The sequence below is a fragment of the Mesoplodon mirus genome, assembly GCF_964341445.2.
Source record: "Mesoplodon mirus genome assembly, chromosome: 4".
NCBI lineage: Eukaryota > Metazoa > Chordata > Mammalia > Artiodactyla > Ziphiidae > Mesoplodon > Mesoplodon mirus.
The window spans coordinates 158,321,922-158,340,155 of record NC_138979.1 but is presented as its reverse complement, the minus strand read 5'-3'; the positions used below and the strand labels follow the sequence as shown (position 1 = coordinate 158,340,155).

The 18,234-nt window shown below is 40.0% G+C and overlaps 1 protein-coding gene across 1 annotated transcript in view; it reads right to left on the bottom strand.

Annotated features, from left to right (window-relative positions):
- RGS6 (regulator of G protein signaling 6) overlaps positions 1–18,234 on the bottom strand; it is a 581,826-nt gene that overhangs the window by 541,881 nt on the left and 21,711 nt on the right. Inside the window, exon 2 of the mRNA XM_082617819.1 lies at positions 6,735–6,838. Coding sequence (XP_082473945.1) covers positions 6,735–6,818 — 84 coding nt within the window. The 5' untranslated portion in view covers positions 6,819–6,838. The remainder of the gene's footprint in view (positions 1–6,734; positions 6,839–18,234) is intronic.

Sequence of the window (18,234 nt, the reverse complement as noted above, 5' to 3'; positions counted from 1 at the left end):
GACCCTCTTGATTTATCTACATACAAGAAGAGGGGAAGGCAATCCAGTTCCATGGTTATTTGGTTCAAAATTTTGTTGCCCCAGAGCCCTTCAGACAACTCCCAGGTATAACCTAGTGAGAGGAACCCTCTCACTCCCTCTCGTTACCCTCAGATCTGCCCTGCATCTTATCAGTCACCAAATCCTGTAGATTCTACCTCCTAAACAGCTCTCAAGCACTTCTCTTCATCTACATTATCACTGCCACTGAGTTGGACATCATTTTGTCCTCCCATGAATTCCTGTAAAGTCACCAAACTATTCTTCTGCTTACTAATCCTACCATTTCTCTTACAGCCTCCCTCCGCAATCCCATCCTGAACACTGAATATACGACTTCCCTGATTTAAATTCTTTTGTGGAGAATTTCATTGCGAAGAAAAACAGGATCTCAATGGATTCTCTTTGCTTCAGGGATTAGACCTGTATGAGTCAGAGGCTTATCAGCAAACAGATGGCAAATAAAATATAGGACAATTCAAGGAAGGTTTATTTCAGAAAGGATCAAGTATAAAGAAGTAGCAGGGCATAGGGGAACCATAAGGGAACATTCAGGAACCTCTGACTTGTGGAAGTAGAACCATGTGGTAAATGGCTTCTAAAGTGGCCCATAATGATCTCTACCTCTGGGTATTTGTGCCCTTGTATAAACCCCTCACCTTGACTGAGGGCTAGACCTGGAGACTTGCCCCCTAATGAAAGGGATGGAGTGTTACAGCCAAGATTAGTTTATAAAATAGTATGACTCCCACTGCCAACCCCCCCACCCTCCACCTCTTCCTTGCTTACTCTGATGAAACAGGCTTCTATGTTGTGACCTACCCTATAGAGAGACACATACGGAAAGGAACTGAGAGTAACCTCCAGACAACAGACAGTGAGGAACCGAGGCGATCATTCAATAACCCTCAAGGAATTGAATCCCACCAAGAACCACATGAGTGAGCCTGGATGTGGGCCTTTCCCCAGGTTAACTTTCAGATGAACCTGCAATTCCAGCCAACATCTTGACTGTAGCTTGTGAGAGATACTGAGCCAGAGGACCCAACTAATCTGCACTTGGATTACGGACCCACAGAAACTATGGCAATAAATGTCGTGTTTAAGCCATTGAGTTGGGGGGTGATGTGTTATACAGCAATAGATTACTAATACAAACTGGAACCACTACCCCAAGGCCCAAAAGGATGAGTCGAAGAAAAGGGTATCTGGACCCAGAAGAGGAGAGCAGTCTGCCTAGAGCGGAGCAATGACCTTCAGTCAAGGGACACAGCCAGTGCGAGACCTTGCCAAGAGGGGGCCAGGGGAAGAAATACCCTGACCTTGCTCTTCTTCCTCCCCACCCCCGGCCTCAGGCTCTCATGGACCAAATTCAATTGAAAGCCAGAGGTCACGGGAGCCCTGTAGATGCAGTCCACATGGTACAGTGAGCAGCATATAGAGCAGGGGAGTGTGGGCGCAGAGAGAGAAAGAGAAGATACCTGCACAGCATCCCAACTCCTTGCCTGATGTATAAGATCTTTTATGATCTGGCCCTAATCTACCTATCCAGCTTTATTTCTTCATCACAACCTTCATCACAGAAACCTAGCCCCAGGAAAACAGCCACTTGAAGTTTCCAGAACTCAGTATACATCACAACTCTGTCCGTTTGCATGTGCTAGTCCCTCTGCCTTCATAGTTTTTCTCCCATTCTCTGCAAGGTTAATTCTTATTCAGCTTTCCAGAATTAAGGCAGGCCAAACCCTCTGGATGTCTTCTATGACATCATCATCCTCTCTCCTGATATGGACCTCCCAACCCTTCTATCTCCTCCCAGACCCCTCAGTGTACCTCTATGTGCATTGCAATTGCCTAGTTACCCCATCTCTGCCCCACTGGCCAATGGGTTCTTTCAGGGAATAGTATTCATCTTGCCTTCCTAGCATCTAACAGTGTCTGGCACACAAAAGACATGCAATACATATTTGCTAATTAAAGAGTTTCTAATCCTCATCACGCCTTGGTCACCAGGGTCTGCAGGTTCCCTGACTCTCAATTGCACTGGCCTCTACAACTGCCTTCAGTGAATTGCAAAACAATGTCCTGTTGCTTAGCTTTCTCAAAATCACTGCAGAGAAGTTCTGTGCACATTATTTAGTCCAATCCCCAACACTTTACATAAAAGGAAATGAAGCCAAAACAGTTATTTTATTTATTGAGTTTATTTATTAAGTTTACCCTGTGAGTAAACAGGGTTAAGTTTATCATGCTTCTTTCTATTTTATGTAGACACTAAATACATATATATTTTTTGTAAGAAGTGTTCCTTAGTTGGGAAGGAGGAAGGCAAAATAAGAAACAGAGCCAGGAAGATGAAGTTCCCCATCGAGAGAACCAAAGCAGTAAGTGATCCAGGGCTCTTGGCTCCCTGTTTGGCATCTTCCATCACGTTGTACCACCTCCTGACCCTAGCCTGGGTCACAGTAAGCTACAATTTTCTCTGTCCACCTACCATTTAATTCCCCAGAGTTCTACCAAATAACAGTGCCAGTCCAGGTGGAAATTTGTCAAGAGGCATTACCAACACCTCTCAGAGAACCAAATAAAATCAGAAAGCAACCTACTCTCACTCAAAAGAATTCCTACTTATAAAAGAAAGTAAACATTTCAGAACATCTTCACCCAGGAAACAAGAGCACTAGCAAGAAGAATGAAACTTGAGCATTACAAATGTTCAAAGGTAACCCAAGTCACGCCTCTGAGAATAACCTCGAAAACCAAAGATCTGCCAAGTGGTATTTTCATTTATTTAATTTAACCAATGGCTTTCAGCCCCAACAATGTAGTAATGGTAGTTTGTGGTTGATAACTTAACAGGAGAGAGGACACCAACTGGGCTGTCGAGTTACCTGGACACAATCACCGGTTCACTGGGAAATGGCCAAGTAACCTTCAGCAAGTTATGCATCTTCCCCATACTTTAGTTTTCCCATCTATAAGATGAGGGTATTGACTAGAAAATCTCTAAGATGAAGCTACTAAAATTCCTCAATTCTAACTCTATAAGAGACTGGTTTTTCTACATCTTGAAAGATCTGCAAATAATTACAAAATCAAAAACCCAATTCAAGACACCAACTTCCCCATGACTTTACACTGCATACTCCACCTGGATATTTTAAATGTGTTTCAAACTTAGCTGGGCATCAGATTCTCTTGAGAACACTTTAAAACTCAGATTCCTAGGACCCAGCTCAGACATATTAAACAAAAACAACTTGGGGGTTCTTTGAGGACCAGCATTTTTATAAAGTACCCCTAAATGATCTGATGTACAGCCAGGTTCAAATGTCATCATTACATTGGGCAATTCAATGACCCCAGGATCTTTTGGATCCAGGGATATTAAAAAAAGAAAAAAAAAGAAGAAAAAAAGGTTAACAGATCTAGATGACAATGAATAATTAAGGCTTTCTTTTAAGTAGATTTTTAATGTGACCAATACATTTTTCATGCACACCTCCAATCCAAAATGTGAATATGAAGGATAAAAAAGCTAAATTAGAAAGTCTACTCAAGTCAATAAATAAATCATGCCTTGGGAAAGTATAACTTCTCATAGTTAATGACATAGAACACATGAAAAGAAAATGAAGAGTATTCTGAAAAGTATAGGCTTAAGAAACCCACCCATCATTACTCATATGTCAGAAGGTTACCATCCTAAATGGCATTTAGAAGTCACAACAACAATATGGACATAATCACCCCACTTATTAGTCGGAGGTTTACTCAAAAGTTTCATTTCTCTAGATTTAGCTTTTTAAATGTCAGCATCTGAATCAACACAACATAGTCCAAGCAAAAATTTCACACTGAAAACATCTGACAAGAGAAAGAAATAACAAGAAAGGGAAAGAAAATTAAAATGAAAGCGCTATTTGCACATTTTTAATGTAAATTTTTGCTGAAGAACTCTGAGAAAAGGTTTGATTTTATAGCTATGACCTTGAATAAATCATTACATAAGAGGACTTCCATAGAAAATATTTTGAATCAACCTTGGTTTCAAGATTCAATCTTTACCTATACCTTGAGGGTAGTGTCCTGCAGTAGGTAAGTCTTGGTCATAGGCAATGGTCAGTCTACAGCAGAAAACTAGGTGACTATCCCATGTTTCAAACACAACCAGGGCCTAAGTTAGTCAAACTAACTAGGTTTAAATGATTCCAGGTCCTGGACCCATATGGGGCAATAAGTGTGCCTGCTTTCTTTCTAATAGATTGCACAGATCCAATGTGCCTTTTACACCAATTAACTAACATAGCAAACAACATGAACACATACATACCCCCCACAGATTTATCATGAGGAAGCAAGACAGATTTCCAATATAGAAACCAAATAACTAATAGTCATTTCTCTAAAGAATTACAGCATTTTACAACTTTGTAGCTAAATTAAAATTAACAAATGAAGAGCCCCCTGATACCACCTAAAAAGTAAAAATCAAGTTCCCACAAACCTGTAGGAAGTTTTCCCTTTCAACATAATACCAAACATTCTTGTGGGAAGGTGTTTGGATTACATGACCTCTACATTTCTTATTAACCTTTAATAATCCATTAATTTGCAATCTCCTGAATAGTATAAAAATATCTGCATTGTTTTCCTGTGTCATAAAAAGCAACTCACTGTATGAATGCACTTTAATCACCTTATTAACAGCACCAACATTTATAGATTTTATAACTTATTTCCTCTCCAAGTGTTACTATTGCTACAAGACCGAAGATAAAAGAAAAAGAAGCATTAATCATGGACCACCTCTATGCCAAGCAGGATGTAAGATGCTTTAATTACTTTATCCAAATGAATCTTCACAATAACTCCTGGAGATACTATCCTTTCTCCCACCTTTTCCCCCTTTTCTGGATGAAGAAACAGAGACTCACAGAAGTTAAATAACCGATTCCAGGTCACACCACTAGGAAGTGGCGGGGTTGCAATTTTAACCCAGATCTGACCCCAAACCCCATGTTCCTATGTGCTTGGCAGAGGGTCTCTTAGTTTGAGGTGGGTTAAGAAGGTAATGAATAAACGTCTCATATTATTCTATACGCCTCATAACTTGGTTAGCCCCACTAATCTCTTTTTTCTTTACTACAACTTAATAAACATCTCTCTTAGGGATGGGTTATCTAAGCATTCTTTTTCAAAGCAAAGGATTAAGGAATTTGGTACTAAAAGCAAGATTAGTTCGAGAGCTCTGTTTTTACAAGGAAAAAAGAAAAATTCACCATATTGATCATCCAGGAATATCTAATTCAACATTGCACATATGATTAACATAGAACACAGAATCTTGCAGAAAACACAGAACTCAGCAGACAACTCAAATATTTAGCAAAATGAACGAGATGAACCCATTTTCCTTATTAATATATGATACAGTTAGGCTACATTTTTACAAACATGCAGACATCAAAAAGGCGTATGAGAAGCAGCAACTGTTTCCTCAAACTCAGCAATGCACAAATAAAACTTAAGCACCATATTTCCTTCCTTTAAAACATATGCTTCACAATATTCCTATTGAAATTAATAGCACCAATGCCTTTCTATCACCCAAGGTCAAAAACCCAGTTATCTTTGGCTCTCTGTTCACCTTCTAATTTCATATTCATTCCGTTTCCAAGTCATTGCTAATTCAGACTCTTTAATCCCTCTGCTCAGTCCTGCTCATTTCTGAGGGGCATTTCCCCTGCTAGATTAGGGTCCTCCTTACCTTTCTCACAGATACGGAAACACCCCCACCAAAGCCTCCAACCCACCCTCGATAATAGTCCACTTGGCACACTGGCGCAAGGCTCATAATCCCAAAGAAATGTTGATCTTACAACTCCCGACACTAAAGTTTTTGATGATTAAATTGCCTATGACTCAACATTCTAAAATCTGGCTCCATCCCAGACGCTCTTTCCCAAATCTCTCCTCCATTTACTCCAATATTTGTAATTCATCCTCTGCCCAAGCTAACTGGTTCTGGTTGCCCTTCACTTCCTCTAGCTCTTTGCCTTTGCTGAATGCATCTCATTGCCTGGAATGTTGCTCTTCACTTCTGCTTTCCACAGAAAGGAATCCTACAGATCCTTTAAAACTGAGTTCAAAGGCCTCTCCTCCACAGCCCATCCCAGATCTCAGAGGCTGGAAGTAATCACCCCCTCCACTGAGATTGCACTTCTCTTTTGGAAATTAACACTTGGACGCTATAACAGTTATTTGTGTACATCTTATGTCTCCTACCAGCTATAAACCATCTAATACATACACACCTCTGGGTCCCTCCCACAGTATCTAGACCAGATCTTATCCATACTATGGGTTTGAACACATTCGATTAATTAATGTTACACTAAGGCCTTTACGCAAAAGGACAACACGTGTCTATCTGCATTGTTCAGGCAATCTTTGGTTTAAAGAAAACTAAGCCATATAGCGTTTTTCAAGTGTTCAATACCAAGGATGACAAGACCTAACTTCCTTGAATTTTAAAATTGGGGAATCAGAGGATATGAGAAGAAAATTATTCATTTAACAGTCAAGGCCGTTTAGGCAGAAAACATTTGTGGAGCCATCAACCGTCAGTCAACCCTACACAGAACACAGACACGTACACAGTAGCGCCCCGAGCGCTTAACCAGATGCCTTACTTTGCGGTAGACTATCATATTTGGAGAAGTCTCCTCTGGGTCTGCAATCCCCACTGTTCTTTGATCTCCGGATCCCTGAGCCATCCTGGGTGTCTTCACTCACACTGTGAAAATAAATAAATAGACCATTAAGACAGGAAAGAATTACATAAAGAAATGCCATGCAAAGAACTAAGTATCTTTTGTCAGGTAGCATGGAAACAAAACATGATGTAATTTTTTTTTCCTCATTACTTTAAGCAGTATTATTTTAAGTTGGGGATAACTGTAGTCTTATTATCCACATACATTCTTCTAATTTCAAAGCAACATGTGTTTTTTTAAATTTTCAGCCCAGAATCATGCACTCTAGGGGAGACCATACACCAATCTTAAATAATCTCCTGGAGACAGATGAAGCCACTCATTTTCATGTTGATTTTGTCTTACCAAAGCTCATTTTATGATTAATTCTATGCATTAAAATATGAATATTTTATCAAGGAATTGCAAATCAAAACCACAAGGAGATACCACTTTATACCCACTAGGATGGTTATAATAATTTTTTAACTCAAATAAGCATTGACAAGGATGTAGGGAAATCAGAACCCTTGTACATTGTTGGTAGGAATATAAAATGGTTCAGTCACCATGGAAAACAGTTTGCTGACTCCTCAAAAAGTTAGAATTTACCACAGAATAGAATTTACCATATAACCTTGCAATTCTACTCTTAATAACTAAAAACAGGTATTCAAACCAATATTTGAACACTAATGTCTGTCAGAGTAGCACTATTCACCGAAAAATGGAAATAACTCAATGTCCATCAACTGATGAACGGCTAAAAACAATATGGTCTCTCTCTACCATGGAATGTAATTCAGCCATCCAAAGTAATAAAGTACTGGGGGGGGGGGGCTTCAAGATGGCGGAAGAGTAAGACGCGGAGATCCCCTTCCTCCCCACAAATACACCAGAAATACATCTACATGTGGAACAACTCCTACAGAACACCTACTGAACGCTGGCAGAAGACCTCAGACCTCCCAAAAGGCAAGAAACTCCCCACGTACCTGGGTAGGGCAAAAGAAAAAAGAAAAAACAGAGACAAAAGAATAGGGATGGGACCTGCACCAGTGGGAGGGAGCCGTGAAAGAGGAAAGGTTTCCACACACTAGGAAGCCCCTTCGCGGGCAGAGACTGTGGGTGGCAGAGGGGGGAAGCTTCGGAGCCGCGGAGGAGAGCGCAGCAACAGGGGTGCAGAGGGCAAGCGGAGAGATTCCCGCACAGAGGATCAGTGCCGACCGGCACTCACCAGCCCGAGAGGCTTATCTGCTCACCTGCCGGGGCGGGCGGGGGCTGGGAGCTGAGGCTCGGGCTTTGGTTGGATTCCAGGGAGAGGCCTGGGGTTGGCGGCGTGAACACAGCCCGAAGGGGGCGCTAGTGCGCCACGGCTAGCCGGGAGGGAGTCTGGGGAAAAGTCTGGACCTGCCGAAGAGGCAAGAGACTTTTTCTTCCCTCTTTGCTTCCTGGTGTGCGAGGAGAGGGGATTCAGAGCGCCGCTTAAAGGAGCTCCAGAGACGGGCGCGAGCCGCGGCTATCAGCGCAGACCCCAGAGGCGAGCATGAGAGGCTAAGGCCGCTGCTGCAGCCACCAAGAAGCCTGTGTGGGAGCACAGGTCACTATCCACACCGCCCCTCCCAGGAGCCTGTGCAGCCCGCCACTGCCAGGGTCCCATGATCCAGGGACGACTTCCCCGGGAGAACACATGGCACGCCTCAGGCTGCTGCAACGTCACGCTGGCCTCTGCCACCGCAGGCTCGCCCCACACTCAATGCCCCTCCCTCCAGCCGGCCTGGGTGAGCCAGAGCCCCGGAATCAGCTGCTCCTTTAACACCATCCTGTCTGAGCGAAGAACAGACGCCCTCAGGCGACCTACACGCAGAGGCGGGTCCAAATCCAAAGCTGAACCCCGGGAGCTGTGCAAACAAAGAAGAGAAAGGGAAATCTCTCCCAGCAGTCTCAGAAGCAGTGGATTATATCTCCACAATCAACTTGATGTACCCTGCATCTGTGGAATACCTGAATAGACAACGAATCATCCAAAACTGAGGCAGTGGACTTTGGGAGCAATGATATATATATATTTCAACCTTTTTCTCTTTTTGTGAGTGTGTATGTGTATGCTTTTGTGTGTGATTTTGTCTGTATAGCTTTGCTTTTACCATCTGTCCTAGGGTTCTGTCTGTCCTTTTTTTTCTTTTTTTTAAGTATAGTTTTTAGCACTTGTTATCATTGGTGGATTTGTTTTCTGGTTTGGTTGCTCTGTTCTTTCTTTCTCTTTCTTTTTAATTACTTTTTTAAAAATTTTTAAATAATTTTTTATTTTAGTAACTTTATTTTATTTTACATTCTTCTTTCTTTCTTTCCTTTTTTTCTCCCTTTTATTCTGAGCTGTGTGGCTGACAGGGTCTTGGTGCTCCGGCCGAGTGTCAGGCCTGTGCCTCTGAGGTGGGAGAGCTGAGTTCAGGACACTGGTCCACAAGAGACCTCCCAGCTCCACATAATATCAAATGGCGAAAATCTCCCAGAGATCTCCATCTCAACGCCAAGACCCAGCTCCACTCAACGACCAGCAAGCTACAGTGCTGCACACCCTATGCCAAACAACTAGCAAGACAGGAACACAACCCCATCCATTAGCACAGAGGCTGCCTAAACCCATAATAAAGCCAAAGACACCCCAAAACACACCACCAGACAAGCACCTGCCCACCAGAAAGACAAGATCCAGCCTCATCCACCAGAACACAGGCACTCCTCCACCAGGAAGCCTACACAACCCACTGAACCAACCTTAACCACTGGGTACAGACACCAAAAACAAAGGGAACTATGAACCTGCAGCCTGTGAAAAGGAGACCCCAAACACAGTAAGTTAAGCAAAATGAGAAGACAGAGAAACACACAGCAGATGAAGGAGCAAGGCAAAAACCCACCAGACCTAACAAATGAAGAGGAAATAGGCAGTCGACCTGAAAAAGAATTCAGAATAATGATAGTAAAGATGATCCAAACTTTTTGAAATAGAATGGAGAAAATACAAGAAACGTTTAACAATGACCTAAAAGGAATAAGGAGCAAACAATGATGAACAACACAATAAATGAAATTAAAACTTCTCTAGAAGGGATCAATAGCAGAATAACTAAGGCAGAAGAACGGATAAGTGACCTGTAAGATAAAATACTGGAAATAACTACTGCAGAGCAGAATAAAGAAAAAAGAATGAAAAGAACTGAGGACAGTCTCAGAGACCTCTGGGACAACACTGAATGCACCAACATTCAAATAATAGGGGTCCCAGAAGAAGAAGAGAAAAAGAAAGGGTCTGAGAAAACATTTGAAGAGATTATAGTTGAAAACTTCCCTAATATGGGAAAGGAAATAGTTAATCAAGTCCAGGAAGCACAGAGAGTGCAATACAGGATAAATCCAAGGAGAAACATACCAAGACACATATTAATCAAACTATCAAAAATTAAACACAAAGAACAAATATTAAAAGCAGCAAGGGAAAAACAACAAATAACACACAAGGGAATCCCTATAAGGTTAAAAGCTGATCTTTCAGCAGAAATTCTGCAAGCCAGAAGGGAGTGGCAGGACATATTTAAAGTATTGAAGGAGAAAACCTACAACACAGATTACCCAGCAAGGATCTCATTCAGATTTGACAGAGAAATTAAAACCTTTGCAGACAAGCAAAAGCTAAGAGAACTCAGCACCACCAAACCAGCTTTACGACAAATGCTAAAGGAACTTCTCTAGGCAAGAAACACAAGAGAAGGAAAAAACCTACAATAACAAACCCAAAACAATTAAGAAAATGGTAACAGGAACATACATATCGATAATTATCTTAAATGTACATGGATTAAATGTCGCAACCAAAAGACATAGACTGGCTGAATGGATACAAAAACAAGACCCATATATATGCTGTCTACAAAAGATCCACCTCAGACCTAGGGACACATACAGACTGCAAGTGAGGGGATGGAAAAAGATATTCCATGCAAATGGAAATCAAAAGAAAGCTGGAGTAGCAATTCTCATATCAGACAAAATAGACTTTAAAACAAAGACTATTTCAAGAGGCAAAGAAGGACACTGCTTAATGATCAAGGGATCAATCCAAGAAGAAGATATAACAATTGTAAATATTTATGCACCCAACATAGGAGCACCTCAATACATAAGGCAAGTACTAACAGCCATAAAAGGGGAAATCAACAGTAACACACTCATAGTAAGGGACTTTAACACCCCACTTTCACCAGTCAACAGATCATCCAAAATGAAAATAAATAAGGAAACACAAGCTTTAAACAGTACATTAAACAAGATGGACTTAATTGATATTTATAGGACATTCCATCCAAAACAACACAATACACATTCTTCTCAAGTGCTCATGGAACATTCTCCAGGATAGATCATATCTTGGGTCATGAATCAAGCCTTGGTAAATTTAAGAAAATTGAAATCATATCAAGTATCTTTTCCGCCCACAACGTATGAGACTAGACATCAATTACAGGCAAAAAAACTGTAAAAAATACAAACACATGGAGGCTAAACAATACACTACTTAATAACTAAGAAATCACTGAAGAAATCAAAGAGGAAATCAAAAACTACGCAGAAACAAATGATAATGAAAACATGACGACCCAAAACCTATGGGATGCAGTCAAAGCAGTTCTACGAGGGAAGTTTATAGCAATACAATCCCACCTTAAGAAACAAGAAACATCTCAAATAAACAACCTAACCCTACACCTAAAGCAATGAGAGAGAGAAGAACAAAAAAAACCCAAAGTTAGCAGAAGGAAAGAAATCATAAAGATCTGATCAGAAATAAATGAAAAAGAAATGAAGGAAACTATAGCAAAGATCAATAAAACTAAAAGCTGGTTCTTTGAGAAGATAAACAAAATTGATAAATCATTAGCCAGACTCATCAAGAAAAACAGGGAGAAGACTCAAATCAATAGAATTAGAAGTGAAGAAGGAGAAGTAACAACTGACACTGCAGAAATACAAAGGATCATGAGAGATTACTACAGGCAACTCTATGCCAATAAAATGAACAACCTGGAAGAAATGGAAAACTTCTTAGAAACGCACAACCTTCAGAGACTGAACAAGGAAGAAATAGAAAATATGAATAGACCAATCACAAGCAATGAAATTGAAACCGTGATTAAAAATCTTCCAACTAACAAAAGCCCAGGACCAGATGGCTTCACGGGCAAATTCTATCAAACATTTACAAAACAGCTAACACCTATCCTTCTCAAACTCTTCCAAAATATAGCAGAGGGAGGAAAACTCCCAAACTCATTCTACAAGGCCACCATCACCCTGATACCAAAACCAGACAAAGATGTCACAAAGAAAGAAAACTACAGGCCAATATCACTGATGAACATAGATGCAAAAATCCTCAACAAAATACTAGCAAACAGAATCCAACAGCACATTAAAAGGATCATATATCATGATCAAGTGGGGTTTATCCCAGGAATGCAAGGATTCTTCAATATACGCAAATCAATCAATGTGATACACCATATTAACAAAGTGAAGGAGAAAAACCATATGATCATCTCAATAGATGCAGAAAAAGCTTTCAACAAAATTCAATACCTATTTATGATAAAAACCCTCCGGAAAGTAGGCACAGAGGGAACTTTCCTCAACATAATAAAGGCCATATATGACAAACCCACAGCCAACATTGTCCTCAATGGTGAAAAACTGAAACCATTTCCACTAAGATCAGGAACAAGACAAGGTTGTCCACTCTCACCACTATTATTCAAAATAGTTTTGGAAGTTTTAGCCACGGCAATCAGAGAAGAAAAACAAATAAAAAGAATCCAAATCAGAAAAAAAGAAGTAAAGCTGTCACTGTTTACAAATGACATGATACTATACATAGAGAATCCTAAAGATGCTACCTGAAAACTACTAGAGCTAATCAATGAATTTGGTAAAGTAGCAGGACACAAAATTAATGCACAGAAATTTCTTGCATTCCTATACACTAATGATGAAAAATCTGAAATTGAAATTAAGAAAACACTCCCACTTACCACTGCAACAAAAAGAATAAAATACCTAGGAATAAACCTACCTAAGGAGACAAAAGATCTATATGCAGAAAATTATAAGACACTGATGAAAGAAATTAAAAATGATACAAGTAGATGGAGAGATATACCATGTTCTTGGATTGGAAGAATCAACATTGTGAAAATGACTCTACTACCCAAAGCAATCTACAGATTCAATGCAATCCCTATCAAACTACCACTGGCATTTTTCACAGAACTAGAACAAAAAATTTCACAATTTGTATGGAAACACAAAAGACCCCAAATAGCCAAAGAATCTTGAGAAAGAAAAACGGAGCTGGAGGAATCAGGCTCCCTGACTTCAGACTATACTACAAAGCTACAGTAATCAAGATAGTATGGTACTGGCACAAAAACAGAAATATAGATCAATGGAACAGATAGAAAGCCTGGAGATAAACCCACACACATATGGTCACCTTATCTTTGATAAAGGAGGCAAGAATATACAGTAGAGAAAAGACAGCCTCTTCAATAAGTGGTGCTGGGAAAACGGGACAGGGACATGTAAAAGAATGAAATTAGAACACTCCCTAACACCATACACAAAAATAAACTCAAAATGGATTAAAGACCTAAATGTAAGGCCAGACACTATAAAACTCTTAGAGGAAAATATAGGCAGAACACTCTATGACATAAATCACAGCAAGATCCTTTTTGATCCGCCTTCTAGAGAAAGGGAAATAAAAACAAAAATAAACAAATGGGACCTAATGAAATTTAAAAGGTTTTGCACAGCAAAGGAAACCATAAACGAGACAAAAGGACAACCCTCAGAATTGGAGAAAATATTTGCAAATGAAGCAACTGACAAAGGATTAATCTCCAAAATTTACAAGCAGCTCATGCAGCTCAATATCAGAAAAACAAACAACCCAATCCCAAAATGGGCAGAGGACCTAAATAAACATTTCTCCAAAGAAGATATACAGATTGCCAACAAACACATGAAAGAATGCTCAAAATCATTAATCATTAGAGAAATGCAAATCAAAACTACAATGAGATATCATCTCACACTGGTCAGAATGGCCATCAGCAAAAAATCTACAAACAATAATTGCTGGAGAGGGTGTGGAGAAAAGGGAACCCTCTTGCACTGTTGGTGGGAATGTAAATCGATACAGCCACTATTGAGAACAGTATGGAGGTTCCTTAAAAAACTACAAATAGAACTACCATACGACCCAGCAATCCCACTACTGGGCATATACCCTGAGAAAACCATAATTCAAAAAGAGTCATATACCAAAATGTTCATTGCATCTCTATTTACAATAGCCAGGACATGGAAGCAACCTAATTGTCCATCAACAGATGAATGGATAAAGAAGATGTGGCACATATATACAATGGAATATTACTCAGCCATAAAAAGAAATGAAATTGAGTTCTTTGTAGTGAGGTGGATGGACCTAGAGTCTGTCATACAGAGTGAAGTAAGTCAGAGAGAGAAAAACAAGTACCGTAAGCTAACACATATATATGGAATCTAAGGGAAAAAAAGGGTCATTAAGAACCTAGGGGCAAGATGGGAATAAAGACACAGACCCACTAGAGAATGGACTTGAGGATACAGGGAGGGGGAAGGGTAAGCTGTGACAAAGTGAGAGAGTGGCATGGACATATATACACTACCAAACGTAAAATAGATAGCTAGTGGGAAACAGCCACAGAGCAGAGGGAGATCAGCTCGGTGCTTTGTGACCACCTAGAGGGGTGGGATAGGGAGGGTGGGAGGGAGGGAGATGCAACAGGGAAGAGATGGGGGACATATGTATATGTGTAACTGATTCACTTTGTTATAAAGCTATAAAGAAACTAATACACCATTGTAAAGCAATTATACTCCAATGAAGATTTTTTTTAAAAAAGTAATAAAGTACTGATACATGCTACAACATAGATCAACCTTGGATACATTATACTAAGTAAAAGAAACCAGACACAAAAGGTCACTGCTAAGGACTGAATATTTATGTCCCCTTAAAATTTATATGTTGAAATTCTAACCCCGAATCTGATGGTATTAGGAGGTAGAGCCTTTGGGATTTGATTAGATCATGAGGGCAGAGCCCTCATGACTGGAATTTGTGCCCTTATAAAAGAGATCCCAGAGAGCTCCCTTCTACCATGTGAGGACACAGTGAGAAGAAAGCCATCTATGAACGAGGAAGTGGGTTCTCACCACACACCAAATCTGCTTAAGTCTTGATCTTGGACTTCCCAGTCTCTAGAATGGTGACAAATAAATTTCTGTTGTTTATAAGCCACTCAGTCTGTGGTATTCTATTATAGCAGCCTGAGTGGACTAAGACAGTCCTATATTGTACAATTCCATTTACATGAAATATCTAGAATAGGGAAATCTATAGAGACAGAGAGCAGATTCGTAGTTACCAGCAGCTGGTGGGGGGGGGAGGAGGGAATGGAATGGCTGCTTAATGGATATGGGGTCTCCTTTAGGGATGATGAAAACATTTTTGAACTAGATAGAGGCGATGTCTGCAGAACATTGTGAATGTACTAAATGCCACTGAAATGTATGCTTTAAAATTAATTTTAAGTTATGTGAATTTCACCTCAGTTAATAACAATGAACTTTTCTAATTTGACCTTTTTTTTAACAGCCTGAAAAGACAGCAGTGAGACAATGACAGCATATGGAATTTTTGAGTTAAAGAAGCAAGTTCAATTCTTGGTATGATGCACTATTTGCTGGGTGACCTTGAACAAGTTAAATAACCTGTTGGGTTCCCTTTGTTACCTTCCTTTTAAAGTGAACATGTTGAATGCCTGCTATGTGCCCAGAACCATGCCAAGTCACCTTCCCCTACATTGCTCTCATCAGTAAAATGTGAATTCCACTGAGTACTCACAGGTAAGGGTCAAGTAAATCGAGTGTAAAGTATTATATAAAGCCATTAAAGTCCTATACAAATGTTATCACTAATCTAAGAGCCTGCCTGGGTTATTTGCACAAAATTCAGAGGCTTTTCATCAAAGAAACCTCTATAAATATCATACTTGACAGAAAAGGCCATTTCAATTTAAAATAAAAACTCAGGAAACATTTTATTATAAAATAAGTTGGTACCAAAGGTCATCCTGTAAAAACAAATTTCGGCGGAAGATGGGGAAGAAACAGGAATTTATAATTTAAGCTAAGAATTTAATTGCCCCAAGTATCCCATTTGAATAACGTTGCTTGTTTTCTTCATCATTTATGAATCAGGGTGTATTTTATTTATTTATTTATTTATTTATTTATTTGCGGTACGCGGTCCTCTCACTGTTGTGGCCTCTGCCGTTGCGGAGCACAGGCTCTGGACGTGCAGGCTCAGCGGCCATGGCTCACAGGCCCAGCCGCTTTGCGGCATGTGGGATCTTCCTGGACCGGGGCATGAACCCACGTCCCCTGCATCGGCAGGCGGACTCTCAACCACTGCGCCACCAGGGAAGCCCAGGGTGCATTTTAAAAGTTAGATTACAAGTAGAAATAAAGAGCGTCATTCTATTATCTCTACCCACTGTAATATCGGTATTTCTATGAATATTGTACTACATGAAAACACTCATTATTATTCTAATCAGTAGCTTTTCAAGTTAAATGAACAACACACTGTTTCATTTTTAAACAACTACTTATTTACCTACTCTTTTTCCTGAACACAGAATATGACACAGCATGAAAAACAAAAACTGAGTCCATTTATGTATCTCATTTATCTGTGTAACAGTCATCTTGTGTTTCTATTGTTTTATTTTAAAACGAACACTTTCACTTTAATGAGCATATTATCTTCCACCCAGAAAACTGTGCAATGATAGCAAGTTTGGAAATGAAACAATCGTGAAACAATCATGTCAGCCCTCCTTTCGCCTTTCCCTGGCCACCCCTCCACCCCCAAGAGCAACATTCCTGTGTGTTAAAACAGCCTGGTGTCCCAGGCTCTGGAGTTTAGACTGCTCAGTGAATGTACACAGCCTCTATGTTTGGAACTTTAGTGAGTCTAATATGTAGTAGAAAAGCTACTATTTTTGGTTCCTCTATCAACTCGTTTTGAAATTTAGACAAGTCATTTAACTTTTCTGTGTCTAGAAAGAAGCATTTCTAAAATAGTGATGCAACCACTTTCTAGGCTACATGTCAACAGATGTTAGAGAGTACTAGATGTGAAACCAACACAGGTAAGGCTGTTCTAATTAAATCAATGACTATAGAGCTGGGTTCCTAAAATTAAAGAACTAGATTTTCATTCACTACAACATAGTATAAATATTTATTTTTAAATGAAATACAATAAAAATTAAGTAGAAAAAAAATGAAGTAGGAGTATTTTAAATTTAGTGGTAAAAAAACAAACCCTTCTTTAGGTTACTTAGATATACATGTATATACATACAGTAAATAATATAGGGACTTTTAATATTTGTGAACATTTTTCTGAAAACACACAACTACATTTCAATAGAAAGAAAACACATTAGTAATAATATTTTTCTCTAGTCGCTTTCAACTAACAGAAGAGGAAAACTGCAAATGTGTTACAACCACGCATTTCACAATCTCCGAGACATGACAGCTTAGTGGCAACAAGCTGGCCTTTCTCATCAGACAGATCTATGTCTCTATATCTCAATCCAAGCTCCACTCACTAGCTGGGTGGTCTGGGGCAAGTTACTTCACGTCTCTGTGCCTTTGTTTCCTTATCTGTCACAAACCGCAGTCCCAGCATAGTTGAAAACCCTCTGAACTGAGAAGCCTGGATCCCCTACCTGATCTGCAACTAACTAGCTGTTGGAACCACGTCAAGCCACAGCCCCAGTGGACATTAGCTATACATCCTTAGTATTCCAGCTCCGTCCTAGAACCCCAGAATTTCAAATTTCTAACTTTTCTTCAGAGACTCACCAGAATGTTCCATGCCACCCCTCTTCCATCATCACTGCTTATATGCTAGCTCTTCTCCTCTAATCATGACGATGTTCATGCTAAACTTCTCAAAGAATCACCAAACTGCTAAGCGAGAGCATCCCCTCCCAGCCTCAGCATCCCTCCCCATGGAGCAATTCCTGTAATACTACCACCCACCACTAGGTGCCGTGAGACTCAACGTTTAATCTTGGAGCAAACACTGAGAATCCAATTGCACAAAGCTCCATGCTTTGTGCTGGAGATATAAAGATAAATCAGACACAGATCGTCTCTCCTTAAAATGTTCAGAGTCCAGGAGGGGTGACACATGTCCAAAAATGCAGGACACTGTAATATGTGGGTGCTCAGTTATGACAGCACAGAGCAG